The following is a 27,106-nucleotide window of genomic DNA, read 5'->3' on the forward strand; positions in this document are numbered from 1 at the left end:
ATAGGACTGCTGTTGGTTTGTGTCAAGCCTTTCTTAGGCTTACTCTCTAGTCCGTGACCGCAGCTCTGAGCGACTATTCCGGAGCTGTGCTTTGGGTGGCCCAAAGAAAATGTTACTATGTGGCTTTAATGCGGTGCGTGGATGAATTAGGGCCCTCCAACTGCCAGAAGAAAATCATAAGTTTCAGAGTCAGCACAAATTCCACGGACGTTAGTCATCCAACAGAACGGCTTGGAAAACTCTCAAATGTCAAGAACAAGCTTGGCACAGAGGGTACTGCCTGTCAATCACACCAAGTAAAATGAGCGCCTTGTGTAAAATTTTAGGTGTGAGAAGACAAATGACTGAAACAAATAAATACAGATTTTAGAGAGAGTTCTATTTTTTTTTTTTAATTGATTAGAATGCAAGAATTACACAGAGGGCATGGAATATTTTTTCTGGTAAAAAAAGTCAGTTACAGCAGGGGAAAACCTTACTAAAATATGGTTTATTCTTAAACACACGTTAAATGGGGGGCGGGAAGAGGGGCTGAGCTGGACCCAAGGAAAGAAACAATAATCCAAAAACACCCCTAAGCTAGACTAGCCTGCTTTAAGAACAGCTAGCTAACTAACCAAAAATACAGTGGGTAGTCCGCCCAGTTCTAACTAGTGTTCTTAGACAAAGTATTCCTACGGGTAATGTAGGCCTATGGGCGACTTGGCTGGTTATCCCCTTTTCCCACCAACAAACAAACAGTCATGCACCACAACAAAACAATAGTCACAGGTTGGGACAAATGTGACATGTAGGCAAAAAAAACTAAAGAGAGATCAATGCATACAAAGGGAGGGAGGGAGGAAGAGAGGGAGGGAGGGAGAAAGCTTGAGCTCAGAGAGATTGAGTTTACAGAGAGAGATTGAGTTTACAGAGAGAGATTGAGTTTACAGAGAGAGATTGAATTTACAGAGAGAGATTGAACTTACAGAGAGAGATTGAACTTACAGAGAGAGATTGAGTTTACAGAGAGAGATCGAACTACAGAGAGAGATCGAACTACAGAGAGAGATCGAACTACAGAGAGAGATCGAACTACAGAGAGAGATCGAACTACAATCGAACTACAGAGAGAGATCGAACTACAGAGAGATCGAACTACAGAGAGAGATCGAACTACAGAGAGAGATCGAACTACAGAGAGAGATCGAACTACAATCGAACTACAGAGAGAGATTGAACTACAGAGAGAGATTGAACTACAGAGAGAGATCGAACTACAGAGAGAGATCGAACTACAATCGAACTACAGAGAGAGATCGAACTACAGAGAGAGAGAGAGAGATCGAGCTGCAGAGAAAACAACTGACTGGGTTTTTAAACCAAGGGAAAGGGCTGTGATAGGGTAATGGAAAAGGTGCAGGTGTCTTCCGATTACTGACTGATTGGGGAATGATGATTGTCACCTGTGAGGGGAGAAGGAGAGAAAAGAAATACACACACAGGATACACACTCAGGATACCTGTATCCGTAACAGACAGACTAGTGGGGATGTGACAATACCAGTGTCGCAATATTTTTCCCTCTGTAAAATAAAAACAAATCAGGCTAAACTCTTTGATCCTTTAAAAACCTGCTGTATGTAAAATGTGTGCTATAGCTTGGAAATACATACATGTGACTCTGGATAGCAGAATGATTACATTAGGGCTATTTTCCTAAAGAAGTTAAATCCACTTTGTATTTTGTTCCTTGACACGATACTAAACGGTATCGCGATACTGCTATCATCCCGGACCTGCAGACTAGTATGCCTTTAAATCCATTTCATATCAAACCAATTAAAATGAAAATATCATGGACAACACCTAACTGTGTTTCAGGGGTTGGACAACAGACAGGGTTAGACTTCCTATATTTTCCTAGTCACTAGCATGACTAGAAGCCTAGCAAGAAAGGCTGGTTGGGACCCTACAGATGTGCCTTCTAATAGCAGGACTTAAAGCCCCACCTGCTCTTGCAGGAGGCAGATCAGCCCTCTTGTTTTCCGTGTCTCTCTTCTCCCTCCATCCTGGCATCTTTCAGCACTCCCCACATGTGTCAGATTATCTAATGACGCGATGCTGAGATCTCATTTCCAGCCAAGGCCCCCTTGATTACAAATGGAGCTCTTCTCCCACAACTTCAGGTATGCCTAAGAAGAGTTGCGTTTCGACAACCCAGCACGGCTTTCTCGGGGTAATTAATCCACCTGGGATGCTTCGTCTGGGCCTGTATTCATAAAGAGTTTCAGACTAGGAGTGCTGATCTAGAATCAGGTCTCCCTGTCCATGTAATGTTATTCATTATGATATAAAAAGGCAAAACTGATCCTAAATAAGCACTCATACTCTAAGACTCTTTAAGAATAGGGGCCATGGTCAGTTAGAGCTCCTTGCTTGATCAGCATTGAGGTTTCTGTGTTTGGATTTCTATTCTTTGGGATAAGCATATAGGGAACCACTGGGAGAGGGTTGAGTTGATAGCGGAGGAGGAAAGGGAGAGGATTGGGAGAGTTTTGATAGCGGGGGAGGAAAGGGAGAGGATTGGGAGAGTTTTGATAGCGGAGGAGGAAAGGGAGAGGATTGGGAGAGTTTTGATAGCGGAGGAGGAAAGGGAGAGGATTGGGAGAGTTTTGATAGCGGGGGAGGAAAGGGAGAGGATTGGGAGAGTTTTGATAGCGGAGGAGGAAAGGGAGAGGATTGGGAGAGTTTTGATAGCGGGGGAGGAAAGGGAGAGGATTGGGAGAGTTTTGATAGCGGGGGAGGAAAGGGAGAGGGTTGGGAGAGTTTTGATAGCGGGGGAGGAAAGGGAGAGGATTGGGAGAGTTTTGATAGCGGGGGAGGAAAGGGAGAGGATTGGGGGTTGGGAGAGTTTTGATAGTGGAGGAGGAAAGGGAGAGGATTGGGAGAGTTTTGATAGCGGGGGAGGAAAGGGAGAGGGTTGGGAGAGTTTTGATAACGGAGGAGGAAAGGGAGAGGATTGGGAGAGTTTTGATAACGGAGGAGGAAAGGGAGAGGATTGGGAGAGTTTTGATAGCAGAGGAGGAAAGGGAGAGGATTGGGGGTTGGGAGAGTTTTGATAACGGAGGAGGAAAGGGAGAGGATTGGGAGAGTTTTGATAGCGGAGGAGGAAAGGGAGAGGGTTGGGAGAGTTTTGATAACGGAGGAGGAAAGGGTTGGGAGAGTTTTGATAACGGCGGAGGAAAGGGAGAGGATTGGGGGATGAGCATATAGGGAACCACTGACCACAACCTGAGAACACACAATGAGGCCTTTATTCTGACACTGTGTTCTCTATGCTGACATTGCATGTCATCGTTGGTGCACATCTGCATGGGTTTCGTGTGATAGCTGCTCGGTCGTAGTGGCACACACCATATCTTAGCCTCTCCTCCTCGCTCCTGTTCTGCTAGAGGGGAGAGCTGTGTACATCAACACGTCAACTACCATGTCAGTTTCTGTTCCCTCGTCACAGCTGTCACCAGCTGGTAATTACAGAACAAAGGAGACAATTACTGTTCTCTCCACACTGGCAACGAACTACTCCTTATAGGCATGAGGGCACATTGATATGAACCCTCTTCATGTGTTGAGTTAGTGAGTAAGATGAACATTTATATAAATATCCAAATCTAGACTATGCCAATTAGGAAAGCTGCCAAGCCTACAAAGGTACGCCTAACTATGCCAAATTGTAATGCATTAGAGGACAAACAAATGTAAGCTTGCCAAAATTGCATTTGCAAGCTATGCTATTGGCATGGCTCAAATATTATGAAAAATGAAGAGGGGGGAATCAAAACTATTGTTGAGATGCGGGGTAACCCGGAGCAGGGAGCAGCTTTGAAGATTTCCATCCGCGGCCTGAGTTAACACTAGATTAGCTGGCTGAACTCTGGCTAACTTCTCTACCACGTCCAGTCCCACTACCTCTCGCCCTACTTCACAGCTCAGCTGTGGGAGAGGAAAGGGAGAGGGTTGGGGGGGAGAGTTGGTAGCAGAGGAGGAAAGGGAGAGGGTTGGAGAGAGGGAGAGTTGGTAGCAGAGGAGGAAAGGGAGAGGGTTGGGGGGAGGGAGAGTTGATACCGAAGGAGGAGAGGGAGAGGGTTGGGGGGAGGGAGGGAGAGTTGATAGCGAAGGAGGAGAGGGAGAGGGTTGGGGGGAGGGAGGGAGAGTTGATACCGAAGGAGGAGAGGGAGAGGGTTGGGGGGAGGGAGGGAGAGTTGATAGCGAAGGAGGAAAGAGAGAGGGTTTGGGGGAAAGTTGATAGCAAAGGAGGCAAGGGAGAGGGTTTGGGGGAGAGTTGATAGTGAAGGAGGAAAGCGTTGGGGGAGAGTTGATAGCGAAGGAGGAAAGAGAGAGGGTTGGGGAGAGTTGATAGTGGAGGCAGTAAAAAAAAAAAAGCAAAGAGAAACCTGCCCTGTTTGTAAATCTTCTTCTGCCAGTGCCCTGCCCTGCGACTATTATCAATAGTTCCCCTCAATAAAATTGCACCATGTGAGACAGTTCTATTAATAGCATCACCGGTTGTGTTTTGTGATTGTAGCAAAGCTATTGGTTAGTATTACAAACCACATATAAGTGATCCACTACCATGAGAGATGTGTTTATTATGCTCTTAATCTAATTCAAAAATCACTAAATTAGAGGGCACCTCGTTGCAACGCCAAGCATGGTCTATTTACTCTAAACCGAAAAAGGGGCCAGACATCAAATCATTTTGACCTGCTGTTACTATTGCAAGTTTCAAAGTGCATTAGGGTTGGGCACTGCAGGGAGAAACACTGGAAAATACATGTTATGGTTTTGCTTTGTGATGAAGAAGGAAGAAGAGATGTATTAACACGAAGTTGTTTTAGAAGTCAATAAAGAGGACCAGTTATCACCAAGTTGGCATACCTGGATATTTTTACATTTTAGTCATTTAGCAAACACTCTTATCCAGAGCGACTTACATTTCATACAATTTCATATATTTTTTTTCTGTACTGGCCCCCCATGGGAATCGAACCCACAACCCTGGCATTGCAAACACCATGCTCTACCAACTGAGCTACAGGGAAGGCTGTAGGATATTACCATGGCTTGAACATATCAGGAGGACACCCATGCAACGAGGGCTCCCGAGTGGCGAAGCGGTATAAGACACTGCATCTCAGTGCTAGAGGTGTCACCACAGACACCCTGGTTCGAATCCAGGCTGTATCACAACCGGCCGTGATTGGGAATCCCATAGGACAGCGCACAATTTGGCCCAGCATCGCCATGGTTTGGCTGGTGTAGGGCGTCATTGTAAATATGAATTTGTTCTTAACTGACTTGTCTAGTTAAATAAATAAAAAATAAAACCCATATAGCCTTTAATGTAAATAATGTTTTCTCAAGAAAAGTCATACAAAAGGTACATTTAAAACACAATGTATGCATAATCATCCCAGTTAAAGAGGATAGACATCAACTCAAGACTAAAAGACAGCCTCAACACATTCACATTCTAAAAATCAACTACTCTTTAGAGGAGAAATGCTCCTTTGTTCGATGGTAAAGACTATAAGCCTGTAAGTTCAAGCGCCAGTTATTAGCAAGTGAAACTATTAGCAAGTCAATGGCCAGTTTGAATATTTGAATATCCCCCAACACCTTTTGATGGGATGTGAGTAAGGAGCAGAAGAGGTGAGCCTTCTGTGGATACCCCCTGCCCCCTCTCACCCTCTCCACATACCTCCCCAGGCCAAGCTGTGCCTGGCCCCACCAACAGGCACTTCTATTCTATTTATACCCAAACCCCTGGATGAGAGACTGGTGCGCCAGCCATAAAAAAAAGCCTGCATGACCAGTAGCCTATAAGTTACGGAATTTGTAAAAACAAACTAACCACCCCATGTGAAAAGAGCGAAACCTTTAGCTTGATTTGTTGTATAATAAAAAAAATCCACTGCAATTGAAAGCAATTCCATAGGAGTTCCACCACTTTCTTTCTTTCAATCGAATAGGCCTATAGTCTTTTCCCCCAATTATGAACCAATTTAATTATACTAAGGTAGTCAATTACATTATTTTATATGTTATTGTAAGGTCCTTTGAGTGGACCTGGATATACAAGGTAGGCCTACATGGTCCTAAATCTCTGTCCTACCCCCCTTTGACCTGATACCAAATGGTAGGACCTGGGGACCCAAGCTGAAAACAGGAAATCCCAACATCTGTCACCCCCCACCAGGGTCTAAATGAATTAGCAAGACTGACAAAGACAAGAGATCACTTTCAAATAGGCAACTGATTAACACCTTCACCAACCGTGGCCTCTGCCTCGTATTCCTTGGTTTTATAGGAGATGGATACTGAATATCATACGATGGACACATTTAGTGTCATGGAACTAAACAGCCTCCTCAGTTCAGTCTGTAGGCCGACAACATTTCAGATCATACACATCAAAAACAGGACAAAGATAGCTACATTTTGAACTTGTCCAATACAGTGCATTCTCTTATTTTCCTTGAATAAGCGGGGCTTATAGGATGAGGAAAACACCCTCTCTTGTTCCACTAGGGGTGATTTAAAATGACCGAGGTCTGATCATCACAACCTGAATGTATCCTGCCCCAACAACAATGGACGTGCTTGTTGAACCAAATCCAAACGTCCCACAGACAAGAAAAGACCTGGAAAAGGTCTGACAGGAATCATATGAAAAATAAACCACTTAAACATTCCAATAAACTCTTTCAGAACCTGCGATGCAACACAGAATAACAATAACATATTTATGTATGTGAAAATGTGCTATCCTACTGTAAACTATTGCTCAAACTTCAGAAACGGATGGCATTTTTTTAATTTAAGGTTTATTTAACTACGCAAGTTAAAGTACTTGAGAGTACTCTCTGAGATAAAATGTGCCAGAGTAGCGTATAACACGAAGTTATAAATAACTTTGAATTCCAAGGAGCACTTACCTGCGGATCTCAAACTTGGAGCCAAAACGACCGCAATAAGGAAGCTTGTGAAGAGCTTGATCAAAACACCACTCTTTATCCATGCCATGGTTCCACAAAGTGCTCATGCAGTTTTATGAAACTTGACCAAGGAAAGTCTCATCCGATATGCACTACAGGTATTTCAATTATTATCTTGGGAGATTGAATTCGTATGGGGGGGGGGGGGGGAATTGAAGTAGTAAGTAGCACTCAATGGGATAAAAACTACGGTGTGCAATAAACAAAACTCCTGTTTATAGTAGCTAGCTTTTCTGAAAAATAACGGCGAATTTCATCCAGTGCATTCAGAGGGGAGACCGTCGAGAGTCGCTATTCCTTCCTTAACTGTTGCCCGAAGTATCCTAGTTAAAAACGTCAGCTTTCTGCACACATGACGTCGCACGGAACTCTCCCCCAAGGACTTTGTGTTGTGGGAGAAGCGCCATCTACGGGAGAAATCTGCGATACCTTAATAAAAACCTCAAACTTTGACCTGCAACATGTTTCTGAGATGTCTACTTTGTGGATCATTTGCGCGTCACGTGCGCATTGGTCGATACCTACAATAAGGAACTTTATTTTTTTTAACAATCATTTTACTAACACTTAAAGCCGAAATATGCGATCGCTACATACATTTTGGGACTTTTAAATTAATTATATACCCATTGATTCTTGAAGAATATAGACTATAAATCCTCATGAACTTATTAGTTCAACAGTTGTCTTCCATCAGAACACAAAATATGAACTTGTTTTACTCCAATGTTTGCAAACGTAAACAAACACTGTATAGCCTCGACACGGTTAAAACTATAATGTAGATATATCATGGATGTCCTGTCCTTGGATCCAGCCATAAATATGAGTGGTTACATTTCTCCAGCCCCATCCCTGTTTGATGACGAACCCCCCCCCCCCCCCCAAAAAAATGATACTAAGTTACCATTTTCCCATTTATTTGATTAATAGTCAATCAAATTGATAGCACAGTTAACACAAAGGCACATAATAAACTGCATATTGGATGTTGTATAAATGAAACAGTGAGTATGTCTTTGTGTTACAAAAAAGTGACACTAGTGTGTCTTGCAGTAGTGTCATTGTGTCACTCAACAATAGGCTTCATTGATGTGCATCACAGTGCAAATATATTTATATTCAAGTTGGCATGTGTTAAAACTCTCAAATTACATTAGGTGAAACTTGTATGCAAATCATTCTGTGTAACAATCATTTATGTGATTTAATTAAGAAAATGAATGAACTGTTCAAATCAAAACTTCAAATAAAATTTAAAACACTGAGGCAAGTTACTTAATGATCAGTAACAAAACAAAATTGTAATACGTTCACAAAAGAGCCTAACATAAAAATAAATCCCCAAAGATAAATACCGTCAGGGTGCCAATGCAGGCTGACCTAACCATGATGCCAAGTGGGGCGATTGGTAAGATGTGAAAGAGAAACAATCTTGCAAGGCTTAAAATCAGTAACCGCTTGGAATAAAATATGAATTAGTATACAAGACAAAAAAAAAAAACTAAATAGGTGCATTTCATACAACGCAGTGCGATAATATGAAAATCTTTTTGGAATACAGTCTAACATTTTGTCAAAATAAGGAAAATCATAGTATACACAATTTGGTTTTTGTCAGTATATAGAAAACAAAGAAACGGTTTCACAATACAGTGTGTATAAAAAAAGAAAAAAGAAAGTAATTTGACTTACAAAATGAACCAGCTGTTGGTGACAAATATTTATTGTTTATTAGTTAAGACTTTCAACCTTCATTCAGACAGATAGTGAACTGAATGACGGTTGGGGGACGAAGCCCAGATTTTACATTCATTTATATGTGAGAAGGTGAATGAGGACCGGCAGCAAATAGGAGGTCAAACATAAGTAGCTGTGAGAAGGATAATCTGATTTAAAAAAAAAAAAATCAACAACGCTCCTCACAAAAAAGTGTTGTCCACCTTGAGTCTTCTCGAGTTTGTGGATGAACGCACCTGGCTATGCCTTGATGGACCTTTCCAACTTCGCTGTCAATTGATGCTCTGCGAAGCCTTGGAGGTGAATCCTGGGAATGTCGGCAAACTGAGAACGGAGAATTCCAGGCCTGGTTGGTCAGGAGCCAGGAATCATTTGAGGATAGCCAGAGCTGCCTCTCTGATGCAGGATGCAGCTTTCTCAATGTCCTCTTCTGTCTGCTCGATGGTGACCACTACCCGGATCCTACAGACATTAGGGCCATCGTGGCAAATGTCATCTTTCAATGCTATGATAACTTCCAATAGATATGACGTCATTATTAATATTTTACTAAATGTACAACAAAACACTGCATACATAACAGTTATGTTAATATATATATATATATATATATATATATTTGATAAACTTACGAAGGCGGAGGGAGAAACCGCTCCTCTTTATCCAAGTACCGAGCTAGGGTGAGTGCGATCTGTCTCTCCAAACACTGGTCAATGAAGAACAGTAGAACCGTCAAACAAAACCTACACATGCAGCTCTCAGGAAAACCAAGGCCACTTGTCTAAAAGAAACTCATGGTATCCATATCTCTACAGTACTTCCTTCATATGTAATGTAAGGTAAAAATACTCACCTATGAGCAACACTCAAGAATCAAGGCAAACCATTTTAAATTGAAGAAAAAAAAAAACTCAACATAGTAAAGCCAATGTTTATCATTAAAAGACACTAGTGTTCTAAATACGTCATACAAATGTAGATCTCTTACGTAATCTACGATGCTTCGAAGCATCCTCACATCGGTGTCTCTGGATCCAGAGCTTCTCTCTAGCTGTAGGTGAAGAGCAGGGGCATAAGCTTCCCCTACTACCTTAACCCCAGGACATCTGCAATACAGAGACGACATCTACATGAGAAGTGTAAATACAGATTTCACAGCAGAATAAAAAAAAAGAGTCTATTTGAAAATATTTATTCACCAAATCATGCATTAAAATAAAAAAAATCTAAACCAGATAAATATTACAACTTTGAAAAGGTCTATTACTTCTTCAAATCCTTGAGAAACCAACACCGAATTTACCAATGTCTAACGCATATTGAATTTGAAGTGCTTTCTCCCTACAGACTTCTGGGAACAGAAGAATTCTTAGCAACCCTGTGGTCATAACTCTGAACATGCTTCCCTTTTAGCGTCGCTGCAGTTTTCAGCTTTGGAAAGCTATTTACAAGGAAAGGAGATTCTCTAGTGCTGCTTTTCCACAGTAACACCAGTGTTCCACCCTGATGTTATACTAGGGATATGGGGGTTTCCATATCTAGGGCTGACAATGAGGACTTGTGAAAAGCAGAATCAACAACATCTGCATAATCAAGAAGGTGTTAAAGTCCACAGTTAACCATTGTTATGTAAATGACAGCTGAAAAGTACCAGTGGCCTGACTTTGTCCCTAAGTGAGAGCAGGTCCGCCGGAGCCATGGCCCAGTGAGACATGGGTGGCAGCCCACGAACATGGAAACAGAGGAGTCTGACCCTTTTTGGGTAAAACACTGGAGTAAATCCTGAGCCTTTTTGGGTAAAACACAGGTAAAACACTGGGGTAAATCCTGAGCCTTTTTGGGTAAAACACTGGGGTAAATCCTGAGCCTTTTTGGGTAAAACACTGGGGTAAATCCTGAGCCTTTTTGGGTAAAACACAGGTAAAACACTGGGGTAAATCCTGAGCCTTTTTGGGTAAAACACAGGTAAAACACTGGGGTAAATCCTGAGCCTTTTTGGGTAAAACACTGGGGTAAATCCTGAGCCTTTTTTGGTTAAAACACTGGGGTAAATCCTGAGCCTTTTTGGTTAAAAAACTGGGGTAAATCCTGAGCCTTTTTGGTTAAAACACTGGTGTAGATCCTGTATGGAAATGTTCCAATGTTCCAATCATATTGACCCCTTTGTTAACTTCCCAGTACATTGTGTCAGATATGAAATACTTACTACATCCCTATGGAACAAGACTGATTTTGTGCTCTGATGTATAGCTTAGCTATGGTATAGAGACAGCCAATATAAGCAGTGGGGGGGGGGGATCTGGATAGAGAGAGGCATGTGAGCCTCAAAACTAGGAGGTGGTCTCCTAAGAGATATCCTATTGCCAGACGAGAGGAAGAGACGCTAAGCAGACACCATGGAACAGTCACAGGGAGAATCCATGGAAAACAGAGAGACATGCGAGAGACTGCTGTTATGGTTTGGTGTATAGGATTTCAAAAAATGTGTAAAAACACATATGGATAACCCCAGGATCCCGCACTGAGGTTGAGCGAAGAAGGTAAAGGGGGAAGGTTTTGTGAGAGCAGCGCAATTGCGTGTGGAGATCTCATTGTTAAAAGGTGTAATAAATAACTGAAAATGTCTGCGTCTCTCTTTAACTACTCCCACGCCCTGCCTATATTCACTGTTTTCAAGAGTTTGGTTTCATTTCAATCATATTTATTTTTAAAGCCATTTTTTACTTCAGCAGATGTCAAAATGCTATACAGAAACCCAGCCTAAAACCCCAAACAGCAAGCAATGCTGAAGCATGGTGCCTAGGAAAAACTCCCTAGATAGGCAGAAACCTAGAGAGGAACCAGGCTCTGAGGGGTGGCCAGTCCTCTTCTGGCTGTGCCGGGTGGAGATTATAACAGAACATGATTGGTTTTCACTCTTTTTTCCCCCTGCAAGGACCAGTGTTAATATAAATGGGACCAACCTGACTGCTAGGACATACAGTTGAGGTCAGAAGTTTACATACACTTAGGTTGGAGTCATTAAAACTTGTTTTTTCAACCACTCCACAAATTTCTTGTTAACAAACTATATAGTTTTGGCAAGTCGGTTAGGACGTCTACTATGTGCATGACACAAGTAATTTTTCCAACAATTGTTTACTGACAGATTATTTCACTTATAATTCACTGTATCACAATTCCAGAGGCTGTATCACAATTTTAGAAGCTTCTAAAGCCATGACATCATTTTCTGGAATTTTCCAAGCTGTTTAAAAAGGCACAGTCAACTTAGTGTATGTAAACTTCTGACGCACTGGAATTGTGATACAGTGAATTATAAGTGAAATAATCTGTCAGTAAACAATTGTTGGAAAAATTACTTGTGTCATGCACAAAGTAGATGTCCTAACCAACTTGCCAAAACTATAGTTTGTTAACAAGAAATTTGTGGAGTGGTTGAAAAACGAGTTAATGACTAACCTAAGTGTATGTAAACTTCTGACTCCAATTGTGTGCCGCCCAATGGGACTCCCAATCATGGCCGGTTGTGCTACAGCCTAGAAATGAACCAGGGTCTGTAGTGACGCCTCTAGCACTGAGATGCAGTGCCTTAGGCCGCTGCGCCACTCGGGAGCACCAATGATATCAATCACAAACTATGCATTAAGAAGGCCTGGATCTTATCATTCAATGGAAAGTTCACAAGACCATGCAAAATCACAATTCCTTTCCCAGGACAAAATCAACTTAACTCACTCTTGCAACGCTTTGTGGACGTGTTTGCACTTCTCCCTCAGGATGGTAAAAATTTCTACAACACAAGAGAAGGGAAAGGTTCAGTATTTTTCATTCTCAGATTGAAGCACCAGGCGAGCCAAGTTCCAGCTGGCGTACAGTAATTAGTTTACCTTGGCCAGTGTGTGGCTGGCGCCTTTTCAACAGGGAGTGAGACTGGGGTCTGCTCGGCAGTGCTAAGAGCACTCGACCTCAGCTCATCTCACGCTGTGAGACACGCGTGAGTGCACGCACGCACGTAAGCATACTTAGCATTTACACACACACAAATGTACTGTTCAAGCACCAATCACACCTAATAACACAAACACTGAAAATAACTTGCACTGGACATATGCACATACACACTTAGAAATTGGACTGCCATTCCTAGAAACCTCCTTGTTGGAGGAGAGGAAAAGCTGTCCAGGTTGTGAACAGGGCATGTGGTTTGGATCAGAAACTCAAATTGATCACAGTGTTTCACTGAAGCGCTGCCAATTCAATCAGGAATAGTCAAAGAAAGTCTGGAGTCATTTGATAGGAATTTAATAAACTAATTAGTTGATAGACATGAATATCAGGGGGCAAATAATTGTTGTAAGTGTAAGATATGGTGTGTGTGTGTTTGGAAGAATCCTTGTTGCGAGTGAATGTGTGTGTGTGTGTGTGTGTCGCTCATCTACCTGGGTCTTCCTCCATGATGTTAAGGGCCTCTATGGCTGCAGCAGCCAGCATGGGGGGCAGGGAGGCAGAGAAACAGTACCCCTGGCCTGACAGACGCTGAGAAACACAACACATCAGACCTGGGAAACACAGAGGAACAGTACCCCTGGCCTGACAGATGGAGACGAACAGAGGAACAGTACCCCTGGCCTGACAGATGGAGACAAACACAGAGAAACAGTACCCCTGGCCTGACAGATGGAGACACAGAGAAACAGTACCCCTGGCCTGACAGATGGAGACAAACAGAGAAACAGTACCCCTGGCCTAACAGATGGAGACAAACACAGAGGAACAGTACCACTGGCCTGACAGACACAAATGATCTTGTTTGCTCGGAACCAATAGTTACAAAAGTGTAAACTCTAAATGGAATCAAGTGCCTGAAATACTTATCCTATAATATGACTTGTCCGTTACATAAACAACCATATCAAAGCAGTCAGGATTCAAAAGTCAGTATTCACACATGGGTACACGAACAGGCAGACCTGTACAGCTGACATCAGGCCTGTACAGCTCACATATTGTATACAAACATAGACATGTTTTCCTCTTTCAAAGCAGAGCTTTACATGTAACAGCTGTTTTTAGAAAAACAACTGATCATTGAAAGCATGTTCGGTTTGCTTGCTTGTGTGTGTGTGTGTGTGTGTGTGTGTGTGTGTGTGTGTGTGTGTGTGTGTGTGTGTGTGTGTGTGTATATATGTACACACACACATACACACGTTTGTGTAAACTGCTTATGGGAATTAGTCCAAGTATGTGTCCTTTGGAAATAACAAGAGACAGTTTAGGGACCAAAACCAGTTTACACAGTGGGCCTCCAACTATGACTGGGAAGTACTGCACTCCAATCTGTAAAAAGCCCATTATCAATACCTGATGGTCTATGACGAACGACCTTCCACAGCAGAAGCCGCCTATGGAAGCCACAGCGTTCTCCATGTTGGCACTAATGAGGTCAATATCGTCAATCTGAAAATGACAAATAGGAACCAAAGGGTCATGTTCACTAGGGCACACAATCAAAGACGTTTTAAAACAGAAAATGGAAGCAAGCGTTTCTAATTGTCCAGGTAGTCCCTCCCCGTTTCAGTCAGTTGTCTTCCGTTTGGTGTCTAATGAACATGACCCAGATTAATCCATCATATGGGGCTGGCTGTGTGGCGTACTACTCACGTTGACCCCAAAGTGTTCCGTAACCCCTCTGCCATGTTCTCCCAGCACTCCGAACGACATACTCTCCTCCAGGAAGATGCGGACCTTGTACTTGTACTTCAGCTTCACCTGGTGGCCAATAGAAATATGAGATGGAAGGTGGAACATACCAAACACTATATTCTGTTGTAACGCGCTAGAAACTTGTCCCATAGACTGAAAGTGGAAAAAGGGGCAAGCGCTCATTTATATAGCTGCAGTTGATACTTTGATCAAAATACTGTATAATATGAACCAAGTACCATCATTACAAAGTACCACATGACACACATAGCTCTATGGGAATCAACAATTGGTGTGCTCAACTCAACAGTAAAAAGGTCAACCATCTTGGGATATAATGGAACCGTATTGGGTCACTCACCAGGTCTGGAAGGGGACAAACATCTGCAGTGTTTATATACAGCCCTTCCACTATGATGAACCTCCTGGTCACTCTGGCCTTCCGAGGATTCTACAGCAATAGAACAAGATAGGTTTGAGAAGTGTGACTTTCAAAATGGCCTCCACACACCTACAGGTCAACTGGATGGTGTTGAAACAAAATGGTGGCAGCCCTCACACATAGCTTGCGTCCCAATAATTTCACCCCACCCCCCAGAGTACACTTATTAGGTTTCATTCATGGATTTGAGAGGAAATGACTGGTATATGCCTACACCAATCAAATGCTTTTAAATGTGGGGACTAGTGAACAAGCGCAAGCTTCAGTAAGGAGATATTGAGACTCAACAAGAGTCTACATCCCAATTCTTCACCCTTCTTCTGAAGTGTGCACTTCCCGTCATGAATTTAACTATGTTGGAAACTCCCATCAGCCAAAACTTACACCATTCCTATACCTTTAAATCCATGCCAGGGGGAAAATCTCAATTGCATTTCCTTGATTCCTTGAGTCCCCTCTCCAAGCTTCCTTCTCAAAACACAATGGATGAGGTCAGAGATCCCTCCCCTGGGTTTTGAGAAGGAGGTAGGGAGAGAGGATGCAAGTAAATGCAATTGAGATACTCCCACTGAGTATGTAAGTGCACACTTAAGGGGGAAAAAAGTGTGGAGAATGGGGATTTAGAGATTGGTCAAGTGGATGGCGTTGACAAAATGGTGGCAGGCCTGCTTTGACTAACCCTCTGATCCTCGATCTCCTGCTCTTTGAGCAGTCTCTCCAGGTCTTCCATGTCGTTGTGTTTGAAGTACTTGATGAAACTGCGGGAGGCTTGGAGACCCTTTTGTATGGAGAAACATGCTGCTTCATCCCTGGAAAGATTTTTTTAAAATATGATTAAAAATGCTTGTTGGAGACTAAATTCAAGTAGGACTAGTTGGCTTGTTGAACCAATGGGGGGGGGGTGAGAGAAACTTACACAAACACTATGTCTCCTCTCTTGGAGTAGGCAGGTATTGCACTAGCTATCGTTGCAAAGCCATAGGAATAGATGATGGCCTCCTCTGTTTTCATGAACTTGGCCAAACGATCCTCTAACTCCAAGTGGACATCTGGAATGATCCCAAAAAAATGTCAGAGTTATGGAGACAAAAAAAAATAAAAATAAAAAATGTTTCATTTAAGAGACCGACATGGATGTACATGTACAGACTGACAACCCTTCAGTCTACATTTGTACATGTTGACACATAGGGACATCTTGTAAGATCTGAAATGCACAAGAGGATAACTGAACTGCAAATCAAATTGTATTTGTCACATGCGTCGTATACAACAGGTGTAGACCTTACAGTGAAATGCTTACTTACAAGCCCTTAACCAACAATGCAGTTAAGAAAAATATTTAATAAATAAACTAATGTAAAAACATAAAAGAGCAGCAAAATAATAACGAAGCTATATACAGGGGGTACTGGTACCGAGTCAATGGGCAGGGGTACATGTTAGATAGTAATATGTACAGTACCAGTCAAAAGTTTGGACACCTACTCATTCCATGTTTTTTGTAAAATTTTTTCAGTATTTTCTACATTGTAGAATAATAGTGAAGACATAAAAACTACATGGAATCATGTAGTACCCCCCCCAAAAAAATGAAATAGTTATATTTAATACATTTTTACCATCCTGGGGGAGAAGTGCAAACACGTCCACAAAGCATTGCAAGAGTAAGTTAAGTTGATTTTGTCCTGGGAAAGGAATTGTGATTTTGCATGGTCTTGTGAACTTCCCATTGAACGATAAGATCCAGGCCTTCTTAATGCATAGTTTGTGATTGATTTCATTGGGCTCCCGAGTGGCGCAGCGGTCTAAGGCACTGCATCTCAGTGCTAGAGGCGTCACTACAGACCCTGGTTCAAAATATATTTTATATTTGAGATTCTTCAAAGTAGCCACCCTTTGCCTTGGTGACAGCTTTGCACACTCTTGGCATTCTCTCAACCAGCTTCATGGAGGTAGTCACCTGGAATGCATTTCAATTAACAGGTGTAATTTGTTAAAGTTTATTTGTGAAATGTCTTTCCTTCTTAATGCGTTTGAGACAATCAGTTGTGTTATGACATGGTAGGGGTGGTATATAGAAGATATATAGAAATATAGAAGATATTTGGTAAAAGATCAAGTCCATATTATGGCAAGAACAACTCAAATAAGCAAAGAGAAATGACAGTCCAACATTTCAAAAGTTTCTTCAAGAGCAGTTGCAAAAACCATCAAGCGCTATGATGAAACTGACTCTCACGAGGACCGCCACAGGAACGGAAGACCCAGAGTTACCTCTACTGCAGAGTATGAGTTCATTAGAGTTACCAGCCTCAGAAATTGCCGCAAAAAATACATATTTCAGAGTTCAATTAAGACACATCAACATTAACTGTTCAGAGGAGACTGCTTGAATCAGGCCTTCATGGTCAAATTGCTGCAAATAAACCACTAATTAAGGACACCAATAAGAAGAATACTTGCATGGGCCAAAAAATTTGCAATGGACATTAGACCAGTGGAAATCTGTCCTTTGGTCTGATGAGTCCAAATTTGAGATTTTTGATTCTAACCATTGTCTTTGAGATGCAGAGTAGGTGAACAGATTATCTCCACATGTGAGGTTACCACAGTGAAGCATGGAGGAGGTGTGACGGTGCTTTGCTGGTGACACTGATTTATTTAGAACTCAAGGTACACTTAACCAGCATGGCTACCACAGCGATACACCATTCCATATGGTTTGTGCGTAGTGGGACTATCAATTGTTTTTCAACAGCACAATTACCCAACACACCTCCAGGTTGTATAAGGGCTATTTGACCAAGAAGGAGAGGGATGGCGTGCTGCATCAGATGACCTGAGGGCCCATGCCAAATCTTTTCAGTCTCCTGGGGGGAACAGGCACTGTCATGCCCTCTTCACTACTGTCTTGGTGTGTTTGGCACCAAGGAACTTCAAGCTCTCAACCTGCTCCACTACAGCCCCGTCGATGAGAATGGGGTGTCCTTTTCCTGTAGTCCACGATCATCTCCTTTGTCTAGATCACATTGAGGGAGAGGTTGTTGTCCTGGCACCACACTGCCAGGTTCTGACCTCCTGCCTATAGACTGTCTCATCGCTGTCGGGGGATCAGACAAACTTAATAGTGTTGGAGTCGTGCTAGGCTACGCTGTCATGGGTGAACAGGGAGTACAGGAAGGGACTAAGCAAACACCCCTGAGGGGGCCTGTTGAGGATCAGCGTGGCAGAGGTGTTGTTTCCTACCCTTACCACCTGGTGGCTGCCCATCAGGAAGTCCAGGATCCAGTTGCAGAGGGAAGTGTTCAGTCCCAGGGTCCTTAGCTTAGTGATGAGCTTTGAGGGCACAATGGTGTTGAACGCTGAGCTGTAGTCAATGAACAGCATTCTCACGTAGGTGTTATTTTTGTCCAGGTGGCAAAGGGCAGTGTTGAGTGCAAGAGCTTGCGTCATCTGTGGATCTGTTGGGGCGGTATGCAAATTGGGGTGGGTCTAGGATTTCCGGGATAATGGTGTTTATGTGAGACATGACCAGCCTTTCAAAGCACTTCATGGCTACCGACGTGAGTGCTACCGGTCGGTAGTCACTTAGGCAGGATAGCTTGGTGTTGTTGGGCTCAGGGACTATGGTGGTCTGCTTGAAACATGTTGGTATTACAGACTCAGGGATAGGTTGAAAATGTCAGTGAACACACTTGCCAGTTGGTCAGCGCATGCTAGGATTACACATCCTGGTAATCCGTCTGGCCCTGTGGCCTTGTGAATGTTGACCTGTTTAAAGGTCTTCCTCACATCGGCTACGGCGAGCGTGATCACACAGTCATCCAAAACAGCTGGTGCTCTCATGCATGCTTCAATGTGTTGCTTGCCTCGAAGCGTGCATAGAAGTCGTTTAGCTCATGTGGTAGGCTTGTGTCACTGGGCAGCTCACGGCTGGGCTTCTCTTTGTAGTCCGTAATAGTTTGCAAGCCCTGCCACATTCGACGAGCGTCAGAGACGGTGTAGTAGGATTCAATATTAGTCCTATATTGACACTCTGTCCGTTTGATGGTTCGTCTGAGGGCATAGCTGGATTTCTATTAAGCGTCCAGGTTAGAGTCCCACTCCTTGAAAGCGGCAGCTCTAGCCTTTAGCTCAGTAGTATTGTGCGAGTCACTGCTACTTCCTGCTTTAGTTTTTGCTTGTAAGCAGCAATCAGTAGGATATAATTATGGTCAGATTTGCCAAATGGAGAGAGAGCTTTTTATGCGTCTCTGTGTGTGCAGTAAAGGTGGTCTAGAGTTTGCACATGTAACATGCTGGTAGAAATGAGGTAAAACGGATTTAAGTTTCCCTGCATTAAAGTCCCTGGCCACTAGGGGTGCCACCTCTGGATGAGCATTTTCTTGTTTGCTTATGGCTTTATATAGCTCGTTGAGTGCGGTCTCAGTGCCAGCATTGGTTTGTGGTAGTAAATAGACAGTTACAAAAAAATATAGATGAAAACTATTGGTAAATAGTGTGGCCTGGTCCTTTATCTGGAGTAAATCCTTTGCGTACGACTTTAAAGAACAAATCTTTGTCCAGTTCGATGTGAGTAATCGCTGTTCTGATATCCAGAAGCTCTTTTCGTTCACAAGAGATGGTGGCAGGAACATTACGTACAAAATAAGTTACAAACAAGGCGAAAAACCTCCCACAAAATAGCACAATTGGTTAGAAGCCCGTAAAAACAGCAGCCATCTCCTCCGGTGCCATTCTCAGAGCATGATTTTTCTTTAGAGCAACTCACCAAAGGTTCCATAGAAACCTCTTGGACCACAGGTACCAACACCATACCTCCTGAGAGAAGTCAAGGCCTTTTGCTGTCAGAGAAAGAGGGGAAAATAAAGCAATTGATATTCATTGAAATGCTTTTGTCCTTCTACAAATATGCATTGCCGCTATAGGCATGTGTGGTGATGGTATGTTCAGAAAGACTAAACAAAACAAATAGATGGGTTAGCTGACAACGTCACGAAAAACGATGCGCACCCTTCAAATGGGGCAGAAGTCTGTGAGTTGTTGAGTTGCCAGACAGCGACCAACAATGACAAGAAACAGCCATGTGGGGAATCATTAGTGACTCGTTTCAGCTAGTTTCCTGTTCTTGATACCATGTCTTGTTTTGACTGATTTCATGTCAATGCTAATATGGCAAAACATTTTCTAGCTAGCTAACCAACAACTTTAACGCCGTATTTGAGAGACATTTGCTCATTGTGCAAATGTATTTATGTTTTCAATAAACATTGGGATGGAGAATATAGTTTACATGTTGTCAACATTCTAAACCAACTGTCTGTTTTGCCCCATAGTTGTGCATGTGTCAGTTGTGTTGCTAAACAACCAACATGTCTATAGGGTTAAGCACAAGAGATACACCATTGGTTGTCAACATAGGGTACTAGTGCCCATAGGGGTACTTGGCATATGGATAATTAATATGGGAACATAGGCTATTTCATCATTTGTCATGTAAAAACAGACTTAAATGGTCAAATGAATAATAGTCCCGACTGGTTGAACCGAGGCAGGCAGAGTAAAATGTAATTTGGAGTACAGTAACCTAAATAGGTTGAGAACCAGTGCAATAAGCCATGATTACTGAATTATTGTTTTTGTTTTAGTGTTTGTCTCCACAAAAGTATTTTGCTCATGTCTTTAGCATTGTACTGTGCCAACATTTAATCAAAATTGAAGCAAAATGGCTAATATCTTAGAAAATAAACAAAAAAGGTATGCTTCTACTTAAAATAGTACAGACCTTCACTCGCTCGTTGTCAAGGAAACCCAAGAAGTTAAATGAAGCAAAGTTAATGCACTCTTTTCCATTTACAATGATTTTGTGGCTTGGTGGGCTGTAAAATAAAACACCTGCTATTAGCTAAACACAACACAAGGTTCACTTGATGTTAGAATGAAGAAATGTGAGGTAGACAGCTAGACCAGTCAGGGTACTGTTCGGTAGACAGAAAATGTTGTACATGGTTTCAAAACAGTTAACTTGTTCAACAAGACCACATATTGTAGTTTTTGCTACAGTGTGCCCTACTGAACATGACCCAGGTATTTGACTGTACTGTGTAAAGCAAAAAAATTGGCTAGATTTGCCTACTTGGAAAGATGTTACAGTATAGGCTATGAGATCATTCACTGCCCTTCAAAACAGTCAATAAAGCATCATTAGCTTACCCAGTGACTATGTCATAATTGAGGGAAGGATGGTCTTTGGACATAGGAGGGACAAGAGGTTCTGGTTGCCATTCCTCAATTAAGTCCTCCTTTTCCTGTTATAGACAAACACTACGGAGTTAATACATTGTGCCAGAAACAGTTACATGCAGAATTTCCATCCAGAGTGTCCTATGCACTCACAGGTGGGTGAAACCATTTTTCTCTACCTTCTCTGTGAGGTCTGAACGCTCCTGTAGTTTGTACGTCTTTGAAAACAGCAGTCTGATAATCCACAATATGAGGATCCCCTCCAGGACCAGATGGTAGGCAGGTGCCTGGGGAGAGAAATGGGTCAAATCTTATTTGTCACATGCGTAGAATACAACAGGTGTTGTAGACCTTACCGTGAAATGCTTACTTACAAGCCCTTAAACAACAATTCAGTTCAAGAAAGAGTTAAAAACATATTTACTAAATAAACAATAAAATAAAGACGTTATATACATACGGGGGTACCGGTACCGAGTAAATGTGCAGGGTTATAGGTTAGTTGAGGTAATTTGTACATGTAGGTAGGGATAAAGTGACTATGCATAGATAATAAATAGTGATTAGCAGCAGTGTCAATGTAAATAGTCAGAGTGGCCAGTTGATTTGATCAACAGTCTCGTGGCTTGGGGGGGGTAGAAGCTGTTAAGGAGCCTTTTGGACCTAGACTTGGTGCTCCGGTACCGCTTGCCGTGCGGTAGCAGAGAGAACAGTCTATGACTAGGGTGGAGTCCTTGACAATTTTTAGGGCCTTCCTCTGACACAGCACTGTCGATGAGAATGGAGGCGTGTTCGACCCTCCTTTTCCTGTAGTCCACGATGAGCTACTTTGTCTTGCTCACATTAAGGGAGAGGTTGTTGTCCTGGCACCACACTGCCAGTCTCTGACCTCCTCCCTATAGGCCGTCTCATCGTTGTCGTTGATCAGGCCTATCAATGTTGTGTCGTCAGCAAACTTAATGATGGTGTTGGAGCCGTGACTGGTAACGCAGTCGTGGGTGAACAAGGAGTACAGGAGGGTACTAAACACGCACCCCTAAGTGGCCCTGTGTTGAGGATCAGCGTGGCAGATGTGTTGTTGCCTACCCTTACCACCTGGGGGCTGCCCATCAGGAAGTCCAGGATCCAGTTGCAGAGGGAGGTTTTCAGTCCCAGGGTCCTTAGCTTAGTGATGATCTTTGAGGGCACTATGGTGTTGAACGCTGAGCTGTAGTCAATGAACAGCATTCTCACGTAGGTGTTCCTTTTGCCCAGGTGGGAAAGGGCAGTGTGGAGTGGAATTGAGATTGCATCATCTGTGGATCTGTTGAGGCGGTATGCAAATTGGGGTGGGTCTAGGGTTTCCGGGATGGTGTTGCTGATGTGAGCCAAGACCAGCCTTTCAAAACACTTCATGGCTAACGACGTGAGTGTTACGGGGCGGTAGTCATTTAGGCAGGTTCCCTTCTATTTCTTGGGCACATGGACGATGGTGGTCTGCTTGAAACATGTAGGTATTGCAGACTCAGTCAGGGAGAGGTTGAAAATGTCAGTGAAGACACTTGCCAGTGGGTCCGCGCATGCTCTGAGTATACAGCCTAGTAATCCGTCTGGCACCACAGCCTTGTTAATGTTGACCTGTTTAAAGGTCTTGCCGACATCGGCTACGGCGAGCGTGATCACACAGTCATCCGGAACAGCTGGCGCGCTCCTTGAAAGCGGCAGCTCTGGCCTTTAGCTCAGTGCAGGTGTTGCCTGTAATCCATGGTTTGAGCAGGTAGGGTATTTTATAATACTGTATACCAGGTTATTTTGAGTTTGTGTTAAACACCATAGTGATGAAAACAATTACTGCTCCTCCAAGGGACTTGGCTTCCTTGAAGCATTTCCCGGCTCTGGACCGTACTGGGTTCCATTTATTCCTCATTGTGCTTCTGAATCGAGGCGTGAATTCAACTCAGCACCCTTGATTATCACAATATAAGCGTGCTTATTAACTCCATTGTCATACAGTTTAGGGATCTCCTGTAATTTAAAAACCATTACTCCTTAGTTGTTACTGTAGGCCTAGCCTTGTGACGTGTAGGCTAAAAAGGTATCCTAATAGGAAATGGCTTTGCCTGCGATTCACAACTCTGAACCTCATGTCTGGTAAATCAAGGGGTGAATTGAACTCAGTATCTTTGGTTCCAGAGCTGAACATGATAAGACAACTAGACTAGCTCCCATGGGGGAGTGATAATCGTGCTTACCAACACTAGGATCATTACAGTATCTTAGATACTTCCCCTCTCCCAAACCATGTAAAGCAGTTGTTGACAAGTGTACTCTCAAGTAAAAGTGGTCCAACTAATTTTACTTACAAAGTTGAACTCAACACGCAATAAGTCTACTGTCTTTCCATTTTAACTAAGAGCAATGCTGACATGTCCCAAAAAATGACAAGCACAGATGCCTATACCTGTTAGGTTAGCCCATGATCATGTCTGAGTTCCATTACATTACACACGTTTTGTTAAGAGCCCCGACGCTCGGTTTAAACATGAACACTCATCGGTTTTGGAAGCATAAGGACCTTCTTTTTCAAATCAGCGTTGAAATAATGTTTTCATTGATACACACATTTTTTAGGGTTAGGGTTCCCACACTGCCAATATTTTCATGTTACAGCACTTGTTTATAGAAAAACAGATGGAAGACAGAGTGGACTACCTGTGCTAATTAGCCATCTGCATCCTCGAACACCTGTGTGTAAACGAATGACAGACGCCACAAACTGAAAAATACTGTCCACTGCAACTGTTAAAACAGTACACAGTAAGAGTGTATTTTGCATTTGTGAAATTATTTTTGATGTGACATGTAAGTTGAGGGATTTATGTTTCTAAAACCGTACCGCAACTGAGAATCGATTCACGTTTACATTAAATATTTGGCTGTTTTGACTTCGAACCAATTCACCTTTGAACAAAACGTACGGTCATTGGACTATAAAAATAGTAATTTTATGCTCCTTTAGTCCATAATTGGGCTACTGTTAGGAAACAACATCACTTACTCAACACACAATATATCTACTAACAAAAATGTGGCTCCATTTCACGGGGTATTGATCAGCAATGCTAAAGTTAACGGTCAAGATAATAGCTGTCAGTTATCTGGTGGTCAATGAAGTTGTAAAAAAAAAAAAAACTATCAAAATATGCCCTCGACATGGAACAGGTGAAATAAAAAGGAAATACGTGTGTGTGTATGTATCGAAATTAAGATAAAGGAAAATGTATGCAGTGTAAAGTTATGTTATAAAATCATCACAGCTTCCTTCATATTTATCTCACTACGATTGGCTCATAGTACAAAACCGAACGACGCACCTCTGACACGAAAGACTATTGGCTACAATATTCTGTCAATCATATCTGGTAACAATTATGAAGTACACTTCCTGAAAAACCGGAATTTTCTATCGTTTCTCTCTTTTTACATAGTTTAATACACAAACGACATATGAGACAGGGTGTTGTAACTGAACAGAATACATCTAGAACTTTACATAAAAAAAAAAAGGATTTAAATAAAGACAAATTACCTCGTAGAGTGCTTGTACCATCTCCACTAACACCCACTGCTGCCCCGACGCCATCTTGGTTACCTGATCACGTGGTCAACGTCATCATCCATAAAATGAAGGGTGCGTTCGTAAGTTAACTCTGGTTATCTACTCCGATTTCACCGATTAATTAACGAAAACGCAACACCGGTTGAATATGACCGATGTCAGTAAACGTCGCAAAATTGTTGCCAGCAGCACAGTTAGTCACCAACCCTAAAGAAAACAGCCTAACCAGCTCTGCTAATACGATTAAAATGGTGGTATTCTCTCATTTGTGTCTGGAAGTAGCTAGCCAACTTTAGCCTGTAAGTTTGGGTGCTTGACTGCCGTTGTAAGGTCAGAACGCTACTCCTTGGCCATAGCATCCAGTGTGCGCTCTGGACGGTCCGATCCGAGAGCGAAACGCTCTGAATTTAAGCACGACCAGACCAGGCCATCCTCTAACACTCAAGAGTGAATTTACGAACACACCTGAAGATGAGAAAGCCCTCTAGCGAATGCGCATATAGGGCTGCGCCCCTTTCCGGGTCATGGCTTGAAGGGTTCCTGCTTTTCTTAAATTATCGTCAAAAGTTGAAATCTCCGGGGCGAACTATTATAATTCAAAAGATTAGAAATCGCTTTTTAAAAAACGGTGACTTATGTTTATTTATTTTTTTAAAGCAAAGGTACAAGACTACATACCAGAATTAAGGGGCAAACAAACTGCTCATCCCATACAATGGCGCGGTCTGTATCGCCCAATCAGAGAGCAGATACAAGTGACGTGACCTGTTAGCGACACGTGAAGGCATTCTTTTTTTTTTTTCACAAATCTTTATTTAACTTGTTGTAAATAACAGTAACATGCAAAACATAAACATAACATAACATAACAGCCAGAGGGACTCCAAAGAAATTAGAGAAAAATAAAAAAACTATTATATCAAATCAAATACAGACATATATCGAATACATTTTTTTGACATATTGTTTTGTATACGTTTTAAAGATTCTACGTACTGTTCCAAATCAGATAAAAAAATTAAGAAAAGGGGCTTTTTCTCCATAAATTTTGATTTATGGATGAAAGATTTTCCTAATAAAATAAAGAGATTTATGACATACTCACGTTCAATTGTGGAATCAGTGTAGTAAAATAATATGTCAAACTTAGTAATATCAATGGTTGTATGCAATTTGCGGCTAAGATATAGTTTTACATCAGTCCAAAACACTTCACTATATAAACAATTACAGAATAAGTGTTCAATAGATTCAGTTTCTAGTTCACAAAAGCTGCATTCACTGGTAACGTCAAATATATATTTAGAAATTAAGCTATTACACGGATAGCATCTATGGATTATCTTAAAGGAGATCTCCTTTACTTTATTGGTCACCATAAATCTGTGTGGAGTGAGCCAAGCACGGCGCCAGTTTACATCAAACGATGAAGCCCAACAAAATATCGCAGAGGGAATAGACTTCCTGTAGAAAATATCCCTTATTAAACGATTGTTGAATTTCGTATCTAGTAGACCAATGCCATTCAACTGAATAACGCTTACAATCGGAGATATTCCAAAATATGTATTATTCTGAAGTAAAGTTTTTATCCCATTAGGTATAGCTTTAATAACAGTGTCATATTCCTTGCTTGAAACCTCAAAGTTGTATATTTCCATAAATTCTCTCCGTGTAAATAGATTCCCACTGTTATTAACCAATTGGCTGACAAGAACAATGTTTTTCGAGAACCATTTATGGTTAAATAACATCTTATTTCTATGTAATATTGACCCATTGTTCCAAATAAAACATTTATGAGGTGAAAAGTTGTGTTTATACAACAAAGCCCAGCACATTAAAGCCTGCTTGTGAAAAACCGCCAGTTTCACAGGAATTTTACCCACAATATATGGACATTGTAGTAAAAAACTAAGCCCGCCGAACTTCTGAAAAACAAAATGAGGTATAATATTCCAGAAGCTATGAGGATTTTTTATGTACCTTTTAATCCAGTTGACCTTTGATATCTGATTGAAGAGAGTGAAATCTAAGACATTTAGACCGCCATCACAAACCCTGTTGGTGATAACATCTCTTTTTATCTTATGTGGCTTGTTTTTCCATATGAAGTTGTACAAAAGCCTATCTAAGGTACAGCAAGTGGATTTGGGAATGTCAATAGATGAAAAAAGATAGGATGCACGAGATAGCCCCTCAGCTTTGGATAAAAGCACCCTTCCTTGAAGACTTAAATCCCTCCCTAACCATGGGGAGAATTTTTTTTTTGACAGATTCAGTTACAGGGTTCAAATTAAGATCATTCATAGCCTTAAGATTTTTGGTGATCTT

At 42.0% G+C, this 27,106-nt stretch overlaps 2 protein-coding genes across 4 annotated transcripts in view; both read right to left on the minus strand.

Moving 5' to 3' along the window:
- Window positions 1-7,451, minus strand: part of ror2 (receptor tyrosine kinase-like orphan receptor 2) — a 134,338-nt gene extending 126,887 nt beyond the window's left edge. For 2 of the 3 annotated variants that reach the window (XM_029710457.1, XM_029710455.1), the window contains exon 1: window positions 6,981-7,450. In XM_029710457.1, coding sequence (XP_029566317.1) covers window positions 6,981-7,068 — 88 coding nt within the window. In that variant the 5' untranslated portion in view covers window positions 7,069-7,450. Of the gene's footprint in view, window positions 1-6,980 lie in introns of all 3 variants that reach the window. The other variant, XM_029710456.1, reaches the window with a different exon arrangement.
- A 492-nt stretch (window positions 7,452-7,943) lies between these two features.
- Window positions 7,944-24,993, minus strand: sptlc1 (serine palmitoyltransferase, long chain base subunit 1). Its single transcript, XM_029710458.1, has 15 exons — window positions 24,743-24,993; window positions 21,354-21,461; window positions 21,145-21,239; window positions 20,717-20,810; window positions 19,703-19,775; window positions 15,845-15,977; window positions 15,608-15,737; window positions 14,848-14,937; window positions 14,445-14,552; window positions 14,145-14,240; window positions 13,223-13,319; window positions 12,519-12,573; window positions 9,769-9,886; window positions 9,413-9,486; window positions 7,944-9,242 (listed from the first exon to the last, which is right to left on the minus strand). Exons 1-15 carry the CDS (start codon window positions 24,794-24,796, stop codon window positions 9,149-9,151), a joined length of 1,419 nt encoding a protein of 472 aa, XP_029566318.1. The 5' UTR covers window positions 24,797-24,993; the 3' UTR covers window positions 7,944-9,148.
- Between the last annotated feature and the right edge of the window lie 2,113 nt (window positions 24,994-27,106).

This window comes from Salmo trutta, chromosome 23, assembly GCF_901001165.1.
Source record: "Salmo trutta chromosome 23, fSalTru1.1, whole genome shotgun sequence".
NCBI classification, from domain to species: Eukaryota; Metazoa; Chordata; class Actinopteri; order Salmoniformes; family Salmonidae; genus Salmo; species Salmo trutta.